General features: G+C 32.1%; 2 protein-coding genes across 3 annotated transcripts in view; one reads left to right on the top strand and one right to left on the bottom strand.

Annotated features, from left to right (window-relative positions):
* LOC126740893 (DNA replication complex GINS protein PSF1-like) overlaps nt 1-9,007 on the top strand; it is a 12,102-nt gene extending 3,095 nt beyond the window's left edge. The window contains exon 4 of the mRNA XM_050447066.1: nt 8,437-9,007. Coding sequence (XP_050303023.1) covers nt 8,437-8,636 — 200 coding nt within the window. The 3' untranslated portion in view covers nt 8,637-9,007. The remainder of the gene's footprint in view (nt 1-8,436) is intronic.
* On the bottom strand, nt 8,847-26,434 carry LOC126740892 (MOB kinase activator-like 1). 2 transcript variants are annotated; one of them, XM_050447065.1, is made up of 4 exons: nt 26,256-26,434; nt 20,917-21,083; nt 20,546-20,773; nt 8,847-10,846 (listed from the first exon to the last, which is right to left on the bottom strand). In XM_050447065.1, the coding sequence occupies exons 1-4, from the start codon at nt 26,267-26,269 to the stop codon at nt 10,602-10,604; spliced, it is 654 nt and encodes a 217-aa protein (XP_050303022.1). In that variant the 5' UTR covers nt 26,270-26,434; the 3' UTR covers nt 8,847-10,601. The 2 variants fall into 2 exon arrangements, with proteins under 2 accessions (XP_050303022.1, XP_050303021.1); XM_050447064.1 differs by lacking the exon at nt 26,256-26,434 and adding an exon at nt 25,977-26,140.

The raw sequence follows: 26,434 nt of genomic DNA, 5'->3' as shown, positions 1-26,434 counted from the left end.
ATACTATCAAACTTCTCTAAGGTCTTTGAAATTTGCCTATATGATCACGAAGTAAAAGATTTAATTTTACCAAGCATGGTTTCAATCTAGATCTACAGGAACTAACCTAACATCATTTCTTCAGACTGCATATGAGGCTATAAATAATAAATGTCAACTAGACGTAATTTACACTGAAAGCCTTTAATAAGATGGACCATGGATTTCTTGCTCAGAAACTTATCAAGCTTGGTTTTCATTCTAATCTTGTACAATTTTTTGCTTCCTATCTGGCGGATAGACACCAGTTTGTAGAGTATAATGGGTTTAGGTCATATGTTTATAAAGCATATAGTGGTGCTCCTCAGGGTAGCAACCTTGCTCCTTTTTTGTTTTCCATTTTTATCAATGACATATCTGTTAACATTTTAAGCAATTTCTGTTTGCTGACGACCTAAAGTTATTTCACATTGTAATTAATTGGATGACTGTTTACTTCTCCAAAATGATATTAATTCAATCTACAACTGGTGCAAGAATAGGCTTCCTCTCAATATTCAAAAGTATAAAAAGATGTCAATTTCTTTGCTAAAAAATGAAATTAGCTTTGACTATATATTAAATGGTACAGTTTTTTCTAACTGTGATTATGTTCGTGATTTGGGTGTCATTATTTCATTCCCTAATAAAATCGCGATTACTTTATGCAGCTCCACTCTGGTATCCAAACTATACTGTTCACATTGTTAGACTTGAATTTGTTCAACATAAATTTCTGAAACATATTGCTTTTAAAACTAATGGTATTTATCCGGAACAAGGATACCATCAGCACTTGTTACTCAGCAGGTTCAATATGCTTTCTCTTCATCAGGAAACCATTGGTGCAGGTTTGCTTTTTCTGTTCAAATTGTGTAATGGTCGTATTAACTGCCCGGAATTGCTAGCAGCTCTACACTTTGTTGTGCCTTACATTAATACTAGAAAACAAAACATTTTTGCTTACAAACATATAGCACAAATTTATCAAAGAAAGAGCCTTTATACAGAGCATGCTCCTGGTTTAACTTGGTTCATTTGAGTCTGGATGTTGATCTCCTTAATATGTCTTCTCGTCATTTAAAAAAATTATTGTCAAATAATATCGTTAATCTATTTAGTTAATATGCCTCTTATATATATTTTTTTTCTTGAACATATTTTATGATTACCTATTAATTATATATTTATATGATTATTATTATTTTTCATCATATATGAATTGTTTATTACTTATATTTTGATATATTATCTTATCTATATTATCTTGTGATTAGGATTAGATTCCTGTTAGACAATAAATATATTTGAATTTGAATAATGGGAAGTTATGAATGTTAATCTTTATGTCTCACTCATGGTTTTGTAAGCACTGCATGGACCAACCCTCAGTTCATGTAAGAATCATAAATATTTCTCAAATTAAGAACAACTTTGTTGTAACAATACAGATTTTACTTAACAACTTTGTTGGAAGATACCTGTTTTATTTTGCAAAGTGACATTACAGATCATTTTCTAGTAGTGATTAACAACAAAATGTTCTTTTTTTTCAAAAATCTACTATCATAAAAACAATTTACTGTACAGAACAAAAGAAACTGAAACCATAGATTACCAATGGTCTTATATTAGCAATTAAATGTCGTAATAAAATAAAGCGAGAACCTTTTGATGAATATTGTAGATAGAGATAATTACATCAATTACAGAAATTTTCCTAACAAAACAATTAATAATCATAAATTTAGCTTTTACAAATTCCAAATCAATCAAACATGACTGGAAGATGTATAAAATCATATCTGATGCAGTTAATGATAAAGATGTACAAACTACATGGCTAATAAGATTGTAGTCAAATAACTTGTTGAAAATTAAGTATAAAACATTAAATGTTTCTAAAACCAGTTAATAAAAATTAAATAATAAAACACATAAATTCTTCAAAAAGTAATTGTTCACCTGGTTTAAATGAAATAGTGTTAAGACAATATCACAATTTCATTATTCTTCCTAATTCATATTATTAATTTAGTGTTTAAAACTGCTCATGTTCAATGCTTTAAAACATCAATAGTAAATCCTATATACAAAGCAGGAGACAAAACAAACATAACAAATTATTGAGGTATAAGCATTATTACAAACTTCAAATTGTATATCAATTATAATAGTACAATGTCTACAATTTTCTTTATTTGCTTTATATGCCACTAGAGCTGCAGTAAAAATGAAAATTAAAGGTGCCTATGCTGACTATTTAAGGGATGTGGAATCTGGTTTGAAAGGAAATCCCAAGTTGTTTTGTCTTTTTTAATCTTATCTTGTCTTCAACAGTATTTCCCAATAAAAGGCAGACTGCAAGAATATCCCCCATATTCAAAAAGGGACTGAAGAATGACATTCAAAATTAACGAGCTATATTGAAATTACATCTTATGTAATTTCTCCAAACTTTTTGAAATAGTTCTTTATAATAGAATATTTGCCCATGTCAAATTAGACATAGCACCTAATCAATTTGGTTTCATCAAAAATCGCTCCTGTACAATAACCTTGGCTTGCCTAAATGATTATTCAGCATTTGGATAATAGAGGGGTTGATGTAATATACCTTGATTTCTGCAAAGCTTTTGACCAAATTGACCACTTTGTACTTCTTCATAAGCTAACATTTCTTGGTCTTTCTAAGGATTTAGTTGCTTTAATAAAATCTTATTTACGAGGTCGTAAACAATTTGTGGAATAAGAAGGCTTTAAGTCTCCTGCACATGAAGTGTGCTCGGGAGTTTTCTGCAAGGATCTAATTTGGGCCCGCTTCTCTTTTTATTATTTATAAATGATCTTGCCAAATTACTGTCTTGTCAGAGTTTACTCTTTGCGATAAAAAATTTATGATATAAAATTGTTCACAAAAATAGATACTGAAGACAATTGCGAATTCCTTCAGGTAAATCTTAATAAAGTTGAGAATTGATGCCATTGCACATTTCAATAGACTATATTTAAAGATTAATAAATGCTCTATTCTCTAATTTTCTAGAAAACTGTTGCCGATCATTTGTGACTATAGAGCAAATAATGTTGTGTTAGCCAAAGAAGATGAGGCGATTGATGGGGGAATTACTTATGATGCGAAATTAAGTTTAGCCAATATGTAGCAAAAATAGTTTCTGACTCTGCCAAATTTTTGCGTTTTATTTATCGAAACTGTCGGCATTTTGAAAATATTAATACTTTACTACTCTTACATACGCTCAAAATTAGAATACGGATCTGATAGATGATATTGAGCGAATTCAGCGCAAGTTTATGAAGTATCTCTGGTTTAGAGAGGAAGGTGCCTTTCCGGCAAGAGGTTTGGATAGTCAAATATACTTAAATAAATTTAATATTATACCCTTAGCAAAAAGGAGAGAAATTCTTTCCATAAAATTTTTATATAACCTTATTCATAACAAGATTGACTGTCCCACCCTTTTGGCTAGATTAAATTTTCGGGTACCAAGAATAAACTCTAGGCATTGTAATTATTTTTGGTAAATCCCGCTAGGACTAATATTTTGTTTAAATCCCCTATTACTATAATGTGTCAGAATTATATTAATAATCATTTACATAAACGGTGCGATATTTTTGTTGACAGTTTAAGGTCCATTCTAGTATGTACCTACGTGTCGAAGATACCTCCGCTGTCGAGGTAACTTATAACATTTTTATACATATTTTGTTATTTTCTTTTTCTTTCTTGCTTTGCATGTGCTGAAGTACAAACTTCAACATATTTTTATTGTTTCTTTATTTTTTATTCTTTCCTGTAATTGGGTAACAAACCTGTTGGAAATAAATGTAATTTTTCTGTACCTAAATGATTTCCGAGGATGAAATTCTTAAAGCGGTCAGCAGGATTAAAGCAAATGAAGCAATAGGCTCTGATGGCATTCCGGCATATATCGTGAAGGGCTGTCGTGATTATTTTCTACAACCATTTAAACATCTTTTTAATTTAATCATCAAAACCTTAACTTTTTCAGATAAGTGGAAGATTAGTAAAATTCTTCCTAGTCACAAATCCGGCTCTAGACATGAAATAAAAAATTATCGCCCTATCAGTATTATGAGCTCCATATCAAAGATCTTCGAGTTGATTATCTTTGAGCGTCTATTTCATGACATCTCAAGCCGCATTACTTCATGTCAACACGGGTTTTTACCAAGAAAATCTACCATGACAAATCTCACCGCCTTTTGTCAATATGTCCATGAAGCTGTCAACAAAAATCACAAGTTGACGTTATATACTGACATGGAAAAGGCTTTTGATAGAGTAAGACACTACATGATTTTAAAATCGTTGTCAGACTTAGATGTAGCTACATACATTATTGCATTGATTAGGTCATACTTGAGTAAGAGGCTCCAATACGTTGAGGTTAAGGGATCTAGGTCATTTATCTGTAAGAGGACCTCTGGAGATCCTCAGGGTTCCAATCTTGGTCCCCTTTTATTTTTGGCGGCCATTAACGTCTTAATATGCAATATTAAAAAAAGCAAAGGGTCTTAGCAAAGAGTAACCGAACAAAAAAAGGACTTAGGAGCTATTTTTGATAGTAATTTATCTTTTTCTTCCCACATTTTGTCCGAGATTGACTGTGCCAAAAAGATTTCCGGCTTTATTGCTAGAGCCACCAAGAAGCTTAGCATTGATGTCAGCCTCCGTCTTTTTGATAGCTTGGTGTTGCCAATCTTGGAGTATAACTCCATCATATGGTGTCCCCTATATAATGTCTGGATGGCTCTGATTGAGGGGCTGCAAAGGAGGTTTCTGACGTGTGTGTATTACAGGAAATTTGGTGTTTATCTCCCTAGAGGTTGCGACAATGAACACTTATTGTCGGTGTTTGTCAGGCTCTCTTTGAGTAAGAGGAGAATTAAGATATTCTTGTTAACCATTTATAAAATATTGAAAAACAATATTGATTGTCTTGACATTCTTCGTCTCTCCTTTGCCATTAACAGATTAAATTCTCATAATTCCAGAATGTTTTACTTAGCGCATCCCCGTACAAACCTTTACAAAAACTCACCCATATACAAACTCTGCTATTATTTTAATTTATATGCTTCAGATATAGATATTGAAAACTCTTTTTTGGAACCAATGACTATCTTTAAAGATTTAGGAGTGTTTCCCGATCCAACTTTTAAAAATAAGAGATAAAGTTTTAAAAACCATTATGACTTTATTTCAAATAAAGCACGAAGACTGTTGGGATTTTTGACAAGCAGTCTGATGTCTGACTTTAGTACTTTAGTCAGTGGCGAAGCGTACGAGTAGACAAGGTAGACACTGTCTACCCAAAATTATCCAGTTATTTGTCATTAATTTATCACGTAATTATTTCATGTAATTGTTGAATTAAAATTAAAAAAAAATTAACACAGAACGTAGTCGCTATCAGTGGCGAAGCGTGAACTTTTTTTTCGGGTAGACAAACAATAAAAATCGTTAGTTAGAAAAAAATGTGTATTCAATATTATTCACTTTAATGAAATACAGTATGAAAGCGCATGAAATATTAACTCAAAGAGAAAAATTATGTGATATAAAACAGAAATAAATAATTACTACTAGCATAAAAAGATAGATAGATAAAAATAAATACTACTTACAAAAAAACAAAATACAATTGCCAATATCGAACAGTCGTTCATAAATAACCACTAAAAAAACCTTTTCTATACACCCAAAAATAAAAATACTAATTATTAAATTACTATAGCACGCGCCCCCACCAAATGCAGACAAAACTGAAGATGTATTGCGGCCGACCAGATCAAGCGTGTCCATAAACAATAACCCTCAACAGCATAATAAAATAGCTGGTCGACTTCGATAGACAAAAGCTCGAATGTCTTCCCCGCGAGTTAATTTTGCATGTAATAGGCTAAATGCGGCCGGACTTCTGTAGCCTGCTTGATGGGTATTTGGTTCGATATGCTCCAAATTTCGGAAGACAAATATCAGTGTGTCTTCCTGGGGCTCGTTTACATTAATTGGGTGTCAGCCCTGTATTTTCATCTTAATCGGTGCGGCAGGCGGAGCGCGCCTTCGGATTAATCATGTTTAGATACTATATAATAATAGTAAGGATAGCGACTATGTTCTGTGTTATTTTTTTAAATTTTAATTTAACAATTACATGAAATAATTACGTGATAAATTATTGACAAATAACTGGATAATTTTGGGTAGACAGTGTCTACCTTGTCTACTCGTACGCTTCGCCACTGGTCGCTATCCTTACTATTATTATTATAGTATCTTAACATGATTAATCCGAAGGCGCGCCCCGCCTGCCGCACCGATTGATAAAAATACAGGACTGACACCCAATTAATGTATACGAACCCCAGGAAGACACATTGATATTTGTCTTCCGAAATTTGGAGCATATCGGACCAAATACGCATCAAATAGGCTACAGAGGTCCGGCCGCATTCAGCCTATTACGTATGCAAAATTTACTCGCGGGGAAGACATTCGAGCTTTTGTCTATCGAAGTCCACCAGCTTTTTTATTATGCTGTTGAGGGTTATTGTTTATGGACACGCTTGATCTGGTCGGCCGCAATACATCTTCAGTTTTGTCTGCATTTGGTGGGGGCGCCTGCTGTAGTAATTTAATAGTTAGTATTTTTATTTTTGGGTGTATAAAAAAGGTTTTTTTAGTGGTTATTTATGAACGACTGTTCGATATTGGCAATTGTATTTTAGTTGTGTTTTTTTGTAAGCAGTATTTATTTTTATCTATCTATCTTTTTATGCTAGTAGTAATTATTTATTTCTTTTTTATATCACTACATAATTTTTCTCTTTGAGTTAATATTTCATGCGCTTGCATTCTGTATTTCATTAAAGTGAATAATATTGAATACACATTTTTTTCTAATTAACGATTTTTATTGTTTGTCTACCCGAAAAAAAAGTTCACGCTTCGCCACTGACTTTAGTAGTATTGTGTATTGTAAACGTTTATTGTTCCCTTGTGAGATCTGTCCTTAGAATATTCAAGTAGTATTTGGTCACGAATTTATAAACGCCATATAAACAATTATGAAAGATTTCAAAAAAAGTTCCTATGGTTTTTTGCCTATAGACTTAAAATCTCCGCAGAAGAAATAAATTATTTTGATATACTGCAATTACTTAAACATTCCAACCTTCGAAAATTATAGGATTATGCTTGATTTAATTTTTTTATTTAAAATGGTTAATGGTCTATCAAGCCCAGTTATTCGGAAAAATTGGTTTTAGAGTTGCTCAGAGAAACACTAAGTGGAGATATTTATTTTATTTAGAAAGATCAAGTACAAATTATTGTTTAAATAAGTTAATAAGAAGAATTTGCCGATCTGGTAATGTAAAGGAAAGTTAAAGATATTTATAAATAAATCATAAAAATATAACTTTCTTAATCTGACTTCTGTTGTTTTGTATAGTCAAAGGTTTAACAATAATGTTATGTGTTAATCTAGGAAATGTATAATATTTAATATTTATTCTTGGAAATTAATATAAACATATAATTTATTAATTATTAAAAAAACGATTATTGTAAATGATAAATCCTTTAATTAACAATTCTATTCTATAGTATTCTGTCAAGCAATTTGCCTTTCTTAACTATAGTTAAACTTACAAGTACAATCACAAAACATTTTGATAAAGGCAAAAATATATTAGTAGATTAACAAACAACATTAGAAAATTAATTGGAAAATTTTACCTAATTAGAGACATTTTATAAAACATTTTTTAATATATATTTAAAAAATAATATTAAGAATATAAACAAACACCTATACGTTAACTTGATAACGAAAAAATCCTACCTGTAAGATCATTGTATGTTTTGAGCTTTTGTGCCTTCATGTATCAAACACCCTTATTAAGAAACTACATATGATTTTAACTAGGTCTCCTTCATATTTAACTAGGACTCGATGTAGGTCGAAACTTAAAAATATCAAATAATATGACAAATTTGAATCTCAAATCAACTCCTAAGAATAACTAAGAATAAATAAGAAAAAAAGTTTTATCGTTATTCTGAATTAATTATCTGTTAATGTTATTCTGAATCCATTTATTTAGTAATTAATTTGCTTAATAATTAATAAATTACTTTTGTACCTAGACGCTGATTGTTGTATCACCTTAAATATGTAGCTGGAGTAAGTACCTGGTTTTATAGACCAAGATAAATTGATTTTTTTTTATATGTCAAACCAGAAAAAAATAGATAAGATTATTATTAATTAATTTATTGTCTGGCAATAACACAAATTTGGTAATATATTGAGTATTAAAAAAATCTTTAATGCCCCATAATATTATTATTTTCCATTTTAGGAGAAGACGGTTTAAATCTCGGGTTGGATATGAGGCCTCCGAAGGCACTTTATATTGAAGTTAGGTGTCTGGTGGACTATGGGAAATATGAGCTGTCAGATGGGACAGTTTTATTGCTGAAAAAGGATAGCAGACATTATCTGCCAAGGAGCGAATGTGAGGAACTAATTAAGCAAGGGGTGTTCCAACATATTATATGATATTTTATGCTTAGGTTAATAGTTTTTAGAAATATGTGATGTGGTTTATATTATGAGGAAAGTTGTCTAACAAAAACCTTCAAATTTAGTATTTGGGATTCAAAAGATTGTATCAAATCATTTTCCAATCCTCCTGTGTGTTTCAGTTTTTTTTTTTGGAAATAAATTCATTACCTCTGACTTGTATTAGAAATGGAAAAAAACACAATCTTGTATAGCTTTAATAAGATTTTAATAAAATATTTAGAAATAATAACAGTGAAATCGCCAAAAAAGTCCTTGAAAAACTAAGCTAATAAATTAAATAAAATAGATTAAAATTAATGAAAACACAATGTCTACTTAAAGTTAATACACAATTATTATTATCAGATCAGTAGTCTTAGTTTTAGAACTTAATAACAATATTACTTATGATATTGTTGGCCAAGGGTGGAGAAACATTTATTTCAGTTAATTTTTCACTTTATATTATAAAATATCTTGCAAATAAAGCATGTTAAGGTAAGTTTTTTAATGGCAAGGGACAATTTTTAACCAAGACATGTCTACCCTTATTCAACATAAATCAGTAATAAGGCAATTCAAATAAAAAGATAACAACGTCTCAGTTTCAAGGAATGAATTTGAGAGTTACACCTGTTTTGGCCTAAACTGAAGCATCTTCAGGCCCTAACAAAACATTCGTCACTTAATTTCTCTAAGGTAATTAGTTCGAAAGTTATACGAATTTCAGCGTAAGTTGCAGCATCATCAAGTCCTATCAAAACATTTCATAATTAAGAACAAACACTCTAAAATTAACGTTTGACAGTAAAATTTAATCTTAATGCCTGATGATGCTCAGGCTTTAAATATATTCCCTAAGACGTAGAGGTTGTTTGCTTCAAGGGAAATAATAGATGATGTCTTTTTATTAGAAGCTTAAATGTCTCTTCACTTTTATTAATATTGTAGGATAAGGTAGATGCGTTGGTATTGCTGGAAATTACATGAATTCAGTGAAAAATCTCCCACCAATCACTTAAATATAACAAACAATTTTACAAACACTTAAATTATTCTAAAAATTAAATTAAATACACAAAAAAAGTCCTAAAACAACAAAGACAATGGTGTCATGTCAAAAATATAATTTTCGATTTTAGTTATGAAAATGTATGAAAAATACGTATTATTATTATTATTATTATTATTTTTGCCATTATAATCTACATTTCACAATAATTGTTTGAGGTGTGGATGTGTGTGTGTATGTCTATACAAACTAGTGTCTGCAGCAAATTAAAACTGACCCATACTTTTCCTGAAAATAAGACACTTAACAGGGAACAATTCTAATTTGCTGCAAAATCCATATTATCATTATTAGAAAAGATGTCTCAGGATTTTTTCCAACATGTTTTATCCTCACTTAACTTACCTCAGTTAAGGTCCTTTATTCCCGATTATCTATACAGAAAAACCTCTCCAGGACACCTTGTAACTAAATACCTAATTTTTACTTATATTACAGGAAAATATTGCGCAGAAAAATGTCCGTAGGCATGCAGCAGTGGGAAGGGCAAAGAATATAATTGGACCTACAGGGAGAATCTCCAAAAAGCAATTTGTGATGCCTAAACAAGTCGGAATTTTTCTCTGTTTAAATTAGCATATATAAGAAAACTTTGGTTTTTTTATCAAACTACTTATTGCACAAAAGCAACCAATCCTTATAAATTACGAGACCAAAACGTATACACCCTGTATAATGTGTGCCCTAAGAATTATACGCTTGCGAATCACGATTATGCGGTAGCACTAACAATTGTTGAAAATTTTCGCTCACAGTCTACATATTTGAAGACTTTGCTTTTTGAGAAATAACGTTATAAGTGACAACATATTTCTCAAAATTATCATTTGTTATAAACTATATGCAAAAAACGAGAGAGGTGCAACAGTGAAACTCCTTTAGAACATCTATCGTTGCTCTTTTGCCGTTAATTTATCGATAAGTTCTTGCAACGGCGCCAGTTCTCGCCTCTCGATCAAGCTGAATTCTTGCACGAAAAAGATGAAATGTTTAAACGAGGTGTTCAGGTGGGCTTCTTCTCCTAATTGTACCACTTCACTGAAATGTTGATGGTAGATATGGGCGTACACCCGAAAGAGACGCTTTAAGATCGTTTTTGCTATTGATTGAAAGTTCTTGGGGAATAGTACACCTAAAATAAAAAAAACTTATAAGTAATAATTAAATGCTTTTTGTACCAACATTTTATGCAGTGCGAGTAATAATAAAAGTAACTTGGAATAAATTCCCTAAATCAAAATTATTTTTAAACAGGATGTTTTTATTAAAAATATTATTCAGGGTGTCTCAAATGTGAGATATAACGTCATCGATTATTTTTTTAAATGGCAACCCTATGATTTTGATGATTATTTTTATCATCCAGGCATCATTTCATTGGCAGAAGAGGACCCTTTGAATGGCCACCTAGGGTTCCGGATTTAAAACCTTTTAACTTTTTCTTATGAGGTTACTTGAAGAGCAAAATTTTAAGGACCACCGCGGCAGTTAGTGAGGATTTGAAAGTACGAATTTGAAGGCAGAAGTGTAGGCTAATTTTAGGCAAAGTAATTAGAAATGTTAAAAACGAGTTTCAGTTCCACTTAGGTTATTGTCAGTTAGTAAATAGACATTTTGAATACTTCTTAAAGAAAGACTATTGAATTTAGTTCATTTTTCGAGTTAATAATGTTTGTTAAATATCTTTTAAGAGTCAAAGAGTAAAAAATTGAAATTTGCACGCAGGTATAATTTATTAAACCCTTTGACCATAGTCATTAAAAAAAACATCGTTGGCATTTAAAAAATAATCGATGACGTCATCTCATATTTGGAACACCCTGTATAATGTATTTTTACATTAAAATTTTAGTGAGTTTATTCCAAATTAGAGAATCGCACTGTAGATTCAAATCTGGCAATATAAAAACATTTATTTAGCTTCCTAGCAGATATAAATTTGCATGTTTCGAATATGGAAGAAACACTTATCGAATAAAAAATTTTAAAAAACATGCAATATAAACCATTAATGTTACTTATCTATGTCTTCTATCTGCAAATAAGGCAACGGCGTATTATCACATAAATTTAACAGTGCATTGGTATGAAAAGTGATATTTATTTTTTACCTGAAATTGCATCAGTGGTGGGTTGTGGTTTGTTTAATAGGGTGTCATCAAAATCATCAGTAACAGTGTGACATTACATGTATATATGCTGTTTTTTTTTTAAATTAAAAAAACAATATTGTAAAATAAAATATTGCAAATTACTGTTGTGAAGGATTCAGATGACACTCCTATATGTATATTATGACTTTGAGAAATTTTGAAGTAATTATTTATATTTTTCATGGATTTACTGTGATTTTTTGTGTGTTCCAGGCAATCATTTTTAATAATGGCTGGAATTTTATTTCCAGCCATTTGATATAATTTTTGTAGTTTTAAAACTCATTTTTGTTACGGGCCTAAAATAGGGATAATTTTTCAGATCTTTTAGGCATTTCAAGTAATTTTCAGTTATGTACTTTTTCTTTCTATTTTCTACAAATTATAATCCCTTATTATCCTACAAATTATTTAAGTTTAGTAATGTAATTCAAAAGCTAAACTAAAGTTAAGCAACAAAAGAAAGAGAGAGATTAAACCTAGTACAAGCTGATTTGTTTATTTTATTCAAATTATTGCAAAAGAAATCAAGATCCTCTGCATAATTACTAACTGTTCCTAAAAAAATCTATAGACTGGATTATAAATATCAAAATGATAAATATAATAGTGGTGAAGAGATCTCAAATGCTTTTCCTTCTTATTTTCAATTGGTTTATGAGTGTGCTGCTCCTGTGTGTGACACATTGGGTATTCAGCAAAATGTACTCTCTAAGCACAGTAGAATATGTTGATGTGTGTGATGCTGTTAGAGGTAAAAAATTAACAAGGCTGTAGGTCCTGACAATCTTCCATCTTACATAATCAAAGGAATGGTTAGATTAGACAATTATGATATAAATGATAGACAATTACATTTCCAAATTTATGGAAACAAGTAAAAATATGCCCTTTGTTTAAAAAAGGTGATTCAGCAGTTATCAAAAATTATAGACCCGTTGCTATTCTCTCATGTTCAGCAAAGATACTTGAATCCATAATATGCAAGAATATTTATAGCTTTTTTTTTAAAACTAAGTCAGTAATTGCCAACATGGTTTTTTTAAGAAAAGTGTATCCAACTTTACTAACATAACTCAGTTTAGTGCTGAAAGTCTTGATAAAAAATCAGAAGTGGATGTCGTTTATACTGATTTTACTAAGGCCTTTGACAAAGTATCACACACTATACTTTTTAAAAAATTTGGTACGATTCTTGAACTCATATTTAGAAAATAGACGTCAGAAAGTTGTCATCAAGGGCTATCACTAAGATTCTTTTCTTGCCTCATCTGGTGTGCCGCAGGGCTGAAATTTAGGACCCCTAATGTTGATTTTGTTCATCAATGAGCTAATTGAAGTAATCACTAATTGTATAGCTCTGTTGTATGCAGATGATATGAAACTGTACGCGAAAATTAATAATGTGAAAGATTGTCAAATGATCCAAAAAGACTTGGACATAAGACCAATTGACCCCCAAAACACTATTTCAAATTCACAATGATGTGATTAATGGTCAGGTCTTCAGATAAATGCTAGGTAATAATTTTTTCCCAAAAAAAAAAATCTCAGTTCAATATCAGCATAGCATAAACGGGGTGATTTTATCTCGATTACATGAAATGCGAGATTTGGATGTTACTTTTGATGCACAGCGCAATTTTAAATGAATTATAAACAAGGCCAGAAAATTATATGAGTTTATAGTAAGAATTTGTAATAGTTTTACCAATACTAACTGTGTTAAAACTCTCTATGTGTCATAAATAAGAAGCATTTTGGAGTATTGTTCCATTGTTTGGTGCCCTTGTTACAACCTGCATATTTTAAATATCGAGAGAGTGCAGAATAAACTATTAAGATATATTAACTACAAGGATACAGTATGTATGTATACAGCTGCATATTCCCAAATTGGAGATAATGAATACATTTAATTTAATGAGCCTGGAAAGGCGAAGAAAGTTGGCACGTTTGACATTTTTGTCCAACAACCTGCTTGACGGAATCATATTACCTAATCATTCTGTCATAGGCGGCGATTTTAATGTAAATTTTGTTGATCCAAGTCTTAATTGATCAGTGATAAATAATTTGCTGGGTACTTTTAATTTGACATATATCATTAGGCCAACAAGAATAACTCCAACCTCTATGTCATGTATTGATAACTTTTTTCTTTCTATTACTCCTGAGGTCTGTTTTGAATGTTTGGTTATTAACCTAAATCTGTCTGATCACTTGGCGCAATTTTTATGTACATATTGACATTCACAAGGGAAATGAATGCAAAAAAAGTGTAACTGTTTTTTATCGGCGCGTTTTCTCAAATGATAACTTTACAAAATGTTTGTCTTTATTGGTTGATGAAACATGGACTTCTGTATATCTGGAGAGTTGTCCCAATGCTGCACTTTACACAGTATTTCTTTAAAATTTTTTGTTACTACTATGAAATTTGTTTTCCGTTAGTAAAGAAAGTACGTAAGAACAATAAAAATAATAATAAAAATAGATTAAGAGAAAAAATATCTTTGTATAATAACATCTGCAGGTACGACCTGACTTATAAGTATTCAAAAATTTAACTGGTATCTATAAAGAAAAATTAAAAATACACTTAATAGACCAAAGTGATCGAAAGATCCTTGAAGCAGAAAATAAATCAAAAGCCATATGGCAAATGATTCATGAATTGCAAAAAAATAGGGAAAAACCGGCTGCTGTTGAAATATTTAATAAAAATAATGTAAGAATATCAGACCAAATTGTAGCTAATACCTTCAACCAACATTTTGTGAATTTGCCAGTTTAGTTTGGAGATTCTATTGACTGTAATTTTGTGTCTGATCATGTACCTTTCCGAGTCAATTCTTTTTTTATGCCACCGGTTTGCTCTGCTGATGTACTATCTTTGATTAGCACTTTAAAATGTTCAACTGCTTCAGGTTTTGACGAAATTTCAAATAGTTTTTAAAGAAATGTAAGTTTGTGTAACGTGATGTTTTAGCTCATGAAATAAATTTGTGTTTGGAAAAAAGAATTTTTCCCGACAAGCTAAAAGTAGAAACTACATATTGAACTACTTATTAAAAATTCGTTAAGCTCATTTTTTGCAAGTATAAATTTTTAAGTTCTGCGCAACATAGTTTTACCCTTTCTAAAAGCATAGAACCTGCATTGTGTGATTTTCAGAATTACTTAGTGACTACTCTTGATAAGAGTAATCATATTTTGGGACTATTTATTGATTTTTCGAGCTTTTGATTTTGTAGATCATAAAATATTAATCTCAAGCTTCACAGATATGGTGTTAGAGAAACGCCATTAGCCCTATTGAGATCGTACCTTCAAAGCAGGATGCAAATAGTCACTATTAATAAGCAGAACAGCAGGTCTTGCCTAACAACACAGGGCGTGCCTCAAGGCTTGGTCGTTGGGCCATTTCTTTTTTTAATCTTTGTAAATGATCTCTTGACTTTGATAGAGCGTTTATTACCTTAATTTAGATTTAAAGTTATATCTTACGCTGATGACACTAATGCCTTAATTGAATGTGATACTGTAGAAACTCTTATTGATGCTGCAGAGAGTTTATATAACAGATGGGGATAATTTTATGGGCTGAAAAAAAAACAAATTATGCCTGAACAAGAAAAACATTTCAAGTTGTTAACATTTCAAGTATAGCAATGGTATTCCCTTAATAACGGCAAAAAACCAAGGACAACCACCCTCCCCCCTCCTCACTTCTTAAAACATCTAGTTTCTTGCTATTACCAGAATACCCGCGGCCTGCGCTCCAAGACCAATACCTTCTTTAGTGCTGCGTCTACTTCCGGCTATGATATTATCTCCATCACAGAAACTTGGCTCCAAAATGGTATACTTGATGCTGAAATGTCCTTTCCAACTCATACGTAATATACCGTTCTGACAGAAGAACTGACCTTGTTGCTGCTTCAAGGGGTGGTGGTGGTCTACTGGGGATTCTGAAGCACCTCTCCTCGGAAGCCCTCGACCTCTCTGCGATCAGCCAAGAAATACCGGAAATTGACCTGGTAGGATGTAGAGTCAAATGTAATCATTTCATACTGTATATTTTTGTATTGTACGTTCCTCCTTCCATCGACTCCGTGCAATTAGAACGCTTTCTTGAAGCCTTTTCCATGGTTAATGTAATCTATTCTGAACATATGATTATCCTGGGAGAGTTTAATATCCCCACTTATATTGAACACTCGGTATCTCCCAATAGTAAATGTCAACTTCTAAGTAATTTTTTTGATTTCCTGAACTATAAGCAATTCAATAACGTGGTAAATAACAATCTTCGCTGTTTGGATTTAATCTTTGCATCTCTTGTCCCGGAGGACACCTACCATCCTTCTCTATCATTTGAATTCCATGCAGGCCTTACCTCTCTCACCTCTCTTAATAACCTACCCCTTAATAAAGCTGAAATAAAGGAATTTAATTTTAGAAAGGTTAACTTTCCGCTTTTGTATCAGCTGCTGCTAGATACTGATTGGTCGCCTGTCACGGTGCAGCAGGACGTCAACTCTGCATGTGATGTTTTTTATGATATACTGAACAACACTTTCGCTAGAACGGTACCCTTTAAGGTAAACCGTAAAAGACGTTTCCCTCCCTGGTTTTCGGGAGACATAATTCGTAATATATATAAAAAGGAAAGAGCATTTCGTGATTTTAAGATTTCTAAGTCTAGTCATCATCTAGAGATATTCAAATCTTTGCGATTGAAGATTTATTACATTGAAGATACGTAAGACAATTAAAGCTCTAACTGCACAAGCCTACAAAACGTACATCCATAGTATTGAGAACAAAATAACCTCCGATCCGAGTGAATTTTGGTCTTTTATTCGAAGCAATACGTTTGCATCAGTCTCAAATCCCCGGCTCAATGAAGCTTTCTAACCAATTATACAATACGCCTGACAGCATTGTGTCCGCTTTTGGAGATGATTTCAGGAGTGTATACACGAACTCACTTCCCAGCGATCATCCTGTCGTCTCTGAACCTCCCTTAACTTGCATAGACGTCGTCGCGCTCGCTGCTACCGACATTATAACGGCGAGCGAATGTCTCAAAAGCAAAATGACCTCTGGCCCAGATCTAATTCCTAGTTTTTTAGCTAAGGACTGCTCTGTTGCACTTACAGACCCTCTGCTCCACATTTTTAATCTGATCCTTAACACTGGTATTTTTCCCAATATCTGGAAGAAAGCCAAAGTTTGCCCTATCTTTAAAAAGGGCGATGCTGGAACAGAGAAATACCGCCCTACATCCATTCTGTGCAATTTCTCAAACTTATTCGAGTTGGCTCTTTATAAATTAATTTTTCCCAAGGTTAAGTCTATGCAGGCCAACGATCAACATGGCTTTGTTTCTGGTCGATCATGTACTACAAGTAGCATTCTTTTCTCAGTTTGTGTGTGAAGCACTTAATGATAGAGGTCAAATCGATGTTATCTACACAGACTTTCAAAAAGCTTTTGACCAGATTGACCACTTCATCCTATTAAAGAAGCTTGAACGCCAGTTTGGATTCTTCGATCGCTTGATAAAGCTTCTTAACCTCTATTTAGTTGACCGCTTTCAGTTTGTAGTGGCCGAAGGCTTTAAATCTGCTTGTTTTTCACCCACTCCTGGAGTTCCGCAGGGCTCTAACTTGGGCCCCCTTCTCTTTAACATTTTCGCTAATGACTTGATCTCCACCCTCAATTGCTCTCGGTTAGCATATGCTGATGACCTTAAGCTTTTCCATAGGATGGACTCTTCTATAGCAGATTGTGGTCAACTGCAAGAGAACCTCAATACTGTACACCATTGGTGCACTTTGAACAGGCTTAACCTTAATGTTTCCAAGTGTAATGTGGCCAGCTTTTTTCGAATCAAAAGTCCAGTTGTATTTAATTACTCCGTTAATGGTGAGTCTCTGGCAAGATCTACCTGTTTTAAGGATCTTGGAGTCACCTTTGACCAAAAATTTTCTTTTATCCCTCACATCGAAGATACTGTTTCTAGGGCTACTCGCATGCTGGGCTTTATTATTAGAAATTACAAACTTTTTTCGAACACTGCCACTGCCAAAACTCTCTACTATGCATTTGTTAGATCCAGGCTGGACTACAGCTCCCTCATTTGGTCTCCCATTTACAACCAGCACATTCACCTATTAGAATCACTCCAACAGCGATTCCTTAAATGTTTGGCATTTAAGGATGATGGAATCTATCCTCCAAGGGGTTTTGACCATAACCTGCTGCTCTCCAGATATACTGAACGGTCACTTGCAAAGAGGAGAGAAATGCATTCGGTGAAATTTTTGTTTAACTTACTTAACCATAAAATTGACTGGCCATCCCTTTTGCAAAGGATTTGCTTTCATATATCCAGGATCTAGACACTGTCCAGCTTTTAACTTGCACACAGCCAGGTCCAACATTCTGTACCAGAGTCCTATTCACTTTATGTGTCAAAACTTTAACACTATTGCTGATTCTTGTGACATTCACCATGACAATCTGTCACCTATTTTGAGTCAAGGTCATTTAGTTCTTAGTTATTTAGTTTTTAGTTTGAATACGTTTATTTACTCATTTTTTTTTCTGCTCTTTTGATTTTAATTCATTCTTGATTCTAAATTAGGATAACCTAATTTAGTGTTGATTTTTTATTATTTATTTTCTCAAACAGAGTACTTTTTTTATTATATAGCATTTTTTTTATAGTTTAGTTACATGGATCTAATACAGTTCATACATTCATACTTGTACATTTATATATTTAATTGATTTTCCTGTAACTGGGTATATGTAACCTGTTGCAAATAAAGCTTATGATTATTATTATTATTATTATTATTATTATTATTATTATTATTTCATTAAATAGACAGATATTAGAAACTGTAACTTTATTTAAGGATAAACAAAGCCAGTTGTCCTCTTCAAGTAGTTCCAACCTATTAGGCATTACCATATAGAAAACCTGTGTTGCAAGTTAAGAAGTAGCTGCTATGCTTTGAAATTTCTTTCACAGCATTGTAGCAAACAAATACTTTTAACTTTGTATTATGCAAATTTTCATTCTTTCATGCGATATGGCATTGTTAATTGGGGAATGAGTTCAGGGGCTTAAAGAATATTTTTAATGCAAAAATACGCCTAAGGATAATTAGTAATTTCAGGCAAAGAGATTCATGTAGAGATCATTTTAAAGAAAATAAAATTCTTACATTAACTGGTGTCTACATATATGAAATGGCTGTTTATGTTTTAAAAATTAATCAATTTTTCAAGTCAATAGACTTGCACATTTTTATAATACACTTCGGCGAGAACTTTTCTTGCCAAATGTCCACCAAAGTGCCTTTTATCAAAAAAACATCTTCAATGGTTGTATGATTTTCAACTTCTTAAACCTTGACATTACCAACTCTCCAAATATATATATTTTCAAAAGGAAACTTAAAGAACCTGAGAAAAAGTGCTATAATTTAAATGAATTTTTTTCTTGACTGTACATATGGATACTAAGTACAAACTTAAATTTTATAATGTTTTTCTTTTCTTTATTTTAAATTATATGTATTTTATTCTTAGGTAACCTAAATTTTATTTAGTTTAAGATATCTGCATGTTTGACCTTTTCTTCAGTTAAAGAACTGTATTGAATATTTATTTATATTTACTGATGAAATAAAAAGTATTATTATTATTATTATAAATTTGAAGCGAAATAGACGATCCCAATTTGTTGGGTATGATAGCTCTTAGTGTACCGGACAAGATGTCCATTGCTATTTACTGTGGAGCGTGCTCAAGCGAACTATTACCCTATTCTCCTGTAATATCCATGTGTCGCCTCTACAATATTTTGGAAAGTGAATATGATATTTTTAATTCATCAATTACTTATTTAAGGCAAATAGTATAAAAGGAATACTGTAACTTATTTATTTGCTTTGTAACCTACTCTTTAATTGGTTTTTTACTGTCTACAGTAAAAACTCTAGTTTGTAAATAAATAAATTATTTAATAAATAAGAAGTAATTTATAGCTTCATACATTGAAAAGCTGCTATAATATATATGTTATAATACCCTTAAGAAGTCTTCTGCTGAAAGAGTGTTAAGGCAAAGATATGAAACAGTCTGATCAGTGCTTAAACTTAAACCCAGTGCTTAAACCCAATCTTATAACTTTTTATCTAAAGAACTTGACTAATTTATGCTGAACGGAACATGTAATTGGATGAGGAAATTATATTAGAAAATTTAAGATTAAAACATCTGTAGTGTCCTTACATGATGTCTTCACGAAGCCAGAAGTTTATTTGCTTATGAACTGATAACATCAAAGTTATTTTTAAAACTTAGCTTAGGATTCAAATTTTTGTATGCTAGCCAGAAATTGGATAGGTTTTCCAAGCTTTCAGAGTCATTTTCTATGTCTTTCAGGCATTTGAAGTAGTACTTTTTATGTCTTACACACAGGTTACAAAATTTTTATGTGAGCCAGGAAATGGAAATAATTTTTCCTATTTTTGTATGCATTTAAAGTACTTATCTATTTTATTCCAAGCATTTCAAATTTCTCCAAGTAGTTTTGTATATCAGCTTTAACATAATAGGGCATTTAGGACACAAGACAATGGATAACTTACCAATTTTAGAAGGAAACAATGTCTCATCATCTAGTTGATCTTGAACCCATGTCATCAGATAGTCAATATACTTGGGAGCAGAACATTTGATTGGTTTTTTAACTGTATGTCCATCTGCCCAGTGATATTCATATTTAGGCCCCGCAGACATTATAGGACAACTTTCTTCTGTACAAAATTCAGTGATGGTGCCATATAACATGTTGATTTGATTGAAAAAATCCACAGCTGAAATACAAATAAGACATTAAGTTTTTGGGATACATTGGCTAAGACCTCTATAGTAGTAAGGTTTTTGCTTTACTTTTGAAAAAAATGTCAAAAGATTGATTTCAGTTAAAAAAAAAAGAGAGATCAGGAGAATTACTTACTATTGACTGCAACCCACTCATTAAGATCTTCCCCTTCAGGTAACATCACAGCAAGTCTAAGATTTCCTGAGCCCAAGGTGGCAGCTGCATGTTTCATCAACTCATACTGATGTGTTCCTTCCGGTATGTTCTTTTTTGGTTTAAAGGTCTTGGAAGACCGGCTTCCACTAAAAACAAGAGAAAAAATAAACAAAGTGTCAGAGTTAAAAACATCCACAATAATGGCAGATTGATGATAGTCCAGTGAATATCAGATTACAAAGAAAAGTTTAAGTGAGACTCCTGCGATGCAAGATTGGGAAAAAATTAAAAATGTTGTATTCCCTGAATTTTTAAAGTTTATTTATGAAACCTCAGAGAATCTCTCAGTTTTAACTTTTTAATTTTAAAGTATGTCCTGTATTTAAGAGAAAAGGTGAGAAAACATTAAACAATAACTATTGCAGTGTTACCAGACTAGCGAAAATATTTGCAGCCAATTTATAAATATATTTATTTGATTTACTATGAATGCTATCAGCTTGAAAGCTAGCAGCAGCATGCTATCAGCTTGAAGAGAATTGCTCATTCAAGGAAATCAAAAATGAGCTTTTTGGGTATCTGTGCGATTTCTGCAAGGAAGTTGTTTGCAGAGAATCTGGTAGCATATCTTCCAGTGAAATTAGAGTTATTGTGATGGTTTCGAGAATGATGCCATTTGCTTGTCCCCTCTGCAGGGAAGGTTTATTTAATATTCCTAAGTTAATAAAAAGAATAAATGATTTGGAAACCACTATGCACAACCACAACTCAGAATCCATCGATAAAACTGTCACATTGGAACAACGTATTGTTGTACTTGAAGAAACCCTGCATAACTTGCCTGCTCTCTCAGCAGATTACACCTGTCGGTCGTTTGCTCCTCCTATTTCCGCTCCTAGCACGAGTGTCACGCCCGCGCCAATCGACGAAGCTATCCTCAGTGAGCTGCATGACCGCCAGAAAAGGGCCAACAACATTATACTTTTTAACTTTGATTCGAAAGAAGGCAGAGCTGATGTTGTCCAGACTAAGAAGCTGCTGACTGACTTGTGCGAAACTACCGTCAATGTGCTGGCTGTTACTAAATTTGGGAAGCCGAATCGTAACGGGCGTCAGGCTGTTAGGGTGATCCTTGGTAGTACAGACGATGTTAGGCTTGTTTTGAAGAACAAATTGAAGACTGTCGGTAAATTCTTCATCGAGACGGACATGACGCCTCGGCAGCGCAATGAGCTTAAGGCAGCCAAATCGGAGTTAAAGCGATGCAGAGAGGAAGGAGAAAATAATCTTTATATAAGATACATCAATGGTTCCCCCAGAATTGTAGCAGAAAACTAGATTCGCCTTTATTTTCACATGCTAGTGATGCCCACTTAACTTGTTTTTATCAAAATGTTCGTGGTCTTAACACTAAAACCGAGACTTTTTTTCTTGCCGCCATTGCTCAGGATTTTCACACCATATGCATCACCGAAACATGGTTAATGCCAAAGATATCTAGTGGTGAAATATTTCCAAAGACCTATGATGTTTACCGGTCGGACCGAAAATTTGAATCCGTTAATGCCACACGTGGTGGCGGAGTTCTCTGTGGAGTTTCTAAAAACATTGTATCTGAAAAAATTAGTTTGTCTGATTTTTGCAACAGTATTGCGCCCTCTATCGATGTTGTTGGCTGTAAATTTACTATTAGGTTACAGATATTTTACATGATTGTTTTGTACATCCCACCATCTATCACATCTGTAATTTTCGGGCAATTTCTGGATCAGTTTACACTTTTAATATCAAAACTAAACCATAATGTAATATTAGTGAGCGATTTTAACGTGTCCGATTTCTCTATTAACTCACCTACAGATAATCATGTTAGTCAAAAGTCTATTGCTGTGAATAATTTTGCTAACACTTTTAATCTTGTTCAGTGTAATCACATCCTAAACTATAATAACAGACTATTTGGATCTTGTTTTATCTAACTTCACCTGTACTGTTTCGCGTAGTGACGTGCCTTTTGTCTTGGAGGATTTGCATCACCCTGCACTGGAAATTGATTTTACTGTGTCAGGCCAACGTGTCCATAATTTTCAGCTTAATAAAAACTTATCTCATTCTTTTAAGTTTAGAAAGGCCAACTTCCATCTCCTTTATGACTCGATCCTTGAAGCTGACTGGTCTACTGTGTATTTATCATCTAACGTTAATGATGCATGTGGAGCCTTATATGATGTATTGAATGGCATATTAGCCACAAAGAAGATTTCGAAATTATTATTCTCGAGAATTGATTAAGAACATTTATAGGAAAGAAAAGGCTTTCAAGGACTTTAAAATGTACAATTCTCCATTCTTTCAAAATAAATTTTATTCTCTTAGACGCCTTATCAAACTACAAATATGCAATGAATATAAGTTGTATATATCAAACACCGAAAGGAATATTTCTTTGGACCCATCTAGCTTTTGGAATGTTATTGGTTCTAAGGTTTTTTATAAATGACTTTATTGAGTCACTCACTTGTCATAGGCTGGCTTTTGCCAATGATTTGAAGCTATATTTAAATGTATAAGGTTTGGAGGATTGTGTTTTTCTTCAGGACTGTCTAAATACATTGGAGGTATGGTGCGCTGTTAACAGGTTCGGCTTGAATGCGGCTAAATGTAGTGTGGTCAGTTACTCTAGATCAAAAACACCCTTAAATTTTAATTACTTTATTAATGATACTATTTTGAGTAGATTAGAGCAAATTACTGATCTTGGTATCACCTTTGACTCTGAATTTACATTCGTTCCACACTTCAACAACATAGTCAAGTCAGCCCTGAGAAGACTTGGGTTCATAATTAGAAGTTGTCAGAGTTTTACTTTTGAATCTACATCAAGACTGCTTTTCTGTTGCTTTGTGAGATCAAAACTGGAGTTGAGCTGCACTATATGGAACCCGCTCTATCAGAATCATGTTGGTCTCCTTGAATCTGTTCAGCGTAAATTTGCTTTTTAGTTTTTGGCCTTCAGGCAGGATGGCATATATCCAGTTAGAGGATTTGATCATCGGCAACTATTGGAACGCTTCAATCTACATCCATTACATCTCAGAAGAATGAACTTCTCTGTAAAATTCCTGCATGGGTTACTGAATGGATTAATTGATAGTCCTGTACTTCTTTCTGGTGTATGTTTCATGGTGCCTAGGCTTAATGCTAGACATCCCCTAATGTTCTTTCTACCAAGGCCTCATACTAACATCCTGTTGAAATCGCCACTATATACAATATGTGCTATATTTAATCAGATCTGTCACATGTGCGATATAAATTTTTCTCCAGTTCATGTGATTGTCGATATCTTGGTGGATCATTAGGTATATTGCAGTTAATTTAATTTAATTTTGTTGAATATGCGATTATCTTGCTAAACTTTTATAATTGGGTTTTTATATCATATTAATAGTTATTTGTTCTAATTTCTTGGATAACTTTTAAGATTGTCACTTTACTTTTTTTTCTTTTTATTCTTTTAGGTTTGTTTTGTGTTTTTTTTAAACTATATTTTTCATTTTTTTGCAACTGTTTCCTGGTATTGGGCAAGTTGCCTGTTGGAAATAAAAGCTTATTATTGAATTTAGAAGAAAATAGTACTCTATATGTATTTTGAAGAAACAGGCCTTCTTAACTATTTAATGTCCTCACCTTTTTTCTGTTGTAGCAGACAATATGGATATTCCATGGTCTATTTATATAAAACTATAAATGTGGCCCTTTAAATAAATCCATATTTTTAATCAAATTACATTTTATTATTCCTAGTTATAACACCAGAAATTCCATAATTTTTTATATTACTGATCATTTAGGGTAATCTCTTTATAATTTTTTTAGATTACATAATCAAATTCAAAAGAATATTGATATGTTTAGTGATGATTATAAGTATTTTTTGTCAATTATAAAGATCTTTCCCATACTGTTTTCCCTTTTGATTTAACTTTATATTCAGAGATGTTTGTACTTAGTAATAGGATTTATTCTATAATAGATCTGTTAAGTTTATATTAAATCAAATAATGAATAAATAAATAAATGAATTATCAGTGGATACACATACCTAGGTGTAGTAAAATATGTTTGTGGTATCGCCAATTTAATTATGTATTTAGCTTAGTACTGAATGATTAGAACTCTTAATAAATCTCCAAGAACAATTTTTTTAGAAATCTCTTTTTAGAAAAGTTTAAGTTTCAAGGAGATTTTCAATAAAAATGTTGATATAAAATGTGTCTAGCTGATAAGAAGTCAAGGTTATCTTAAAAATTCATTATTTGTATTTTACTTAATTTTAGCTCAAAAATTTTGTTATGGTGTATATTTCTTCTGATGACTGATACTCTTCAAGGCTTTACTCCTACAATATAGCCAAACACTGTACATGGTCACCCTATGACATTTCATTCATGACAACTTATTTATTTTAATCACCATATTGATCTCACATAATTTTAAATTGAATGTATCTATATAGAGCTTATCTGCTATACAAAGCTTACGGCTGTTTATTAAATCATTTACTAAAGAGATGTTGAAGCATAATTTTTTACCTCCTGTACTCTGTACCAACCTATAAAACTTTACAAGTAATAAGTAACTATTTAATATTTTTCCTGAAGAATAAATGGTACTGTAACTAACTGTCAATAAGGATAATATGACATATCATGGATTCAGATTGGTTGATTGGAATTGTACACCCTACAACATTCTATAAGAGCTTCGCCGGAGGTTTTTAAAAATAGATCCTTCAGGTAGATATTGATCTGATCAGAATCTACCTTGAAACCATAACCAGATGACAATACAAACATTTTTCATACAATATGTTGCACTTAAGAAAAGGTGAAAGGAATGATCTAATGTTTCATCTAATAGGCCTGGTATTACAAATTTTTCATTTACAATGCTTTAAATTGTAAATTGAATCATTAAATATTTGTGATTTTGCAATAAATAAGACGATGTAGGAAATAAAAAATTAAGCAAACAACCTTGATAAATCGTCTTCTTCATCACTCATAATTCACTCAGAACTGCACTTTTTGTTTAAATAACTGTGAGAATAAGGAGGGATAATCTTGGGATTGGAAATTCCTGAAAACTACGTGCTAAAACGCGCATATAACCTACGTTAAAAACAACCGATAAAAGAAAATAAATCAATGAAAACTTTGGTTTTATTTTAGAAAATGATTACTGCACTAAAAATAGTATAATACTGCATTTTTCACCTTTTTTTTTACGGTACATTTACCGTGACTCATACTTACAAGAGAAAGCTCATGACTGTTCAATTTAACTTCCCAAACGCCGCACTAACAATACACGAAAATAAAAAACTTTTTATTGAAATAAATATCCGAAAAAAAAATACAGAAAGAAATTTGATTTTCCTTAAAAAATCAATGACCTTTTACTCAGATGTTCTATTGTTTTGATGTCATATGGC

Source organism: Anthonomus grandis, chromosome 10 (assembly GCF_022605725.1).
Source record: "Anthonomus grandis grandis chromosome 10, icAntGran1.3, whole genome shotgun sequence".
In the NCBI taxonomy this organism is placed as follows: domain Eukaryota; kingdom Metazoa; phylum Arthropoda; class Insecta; order Coleoptera; family Curculionidae; genus Anthonomus; species Anthonomus grandis.
The sequence above is the reverse complement of the archived record's forward strand: the minus strand, read 5'-3'. Positions and strand labels throughout refer to the sequence as shown.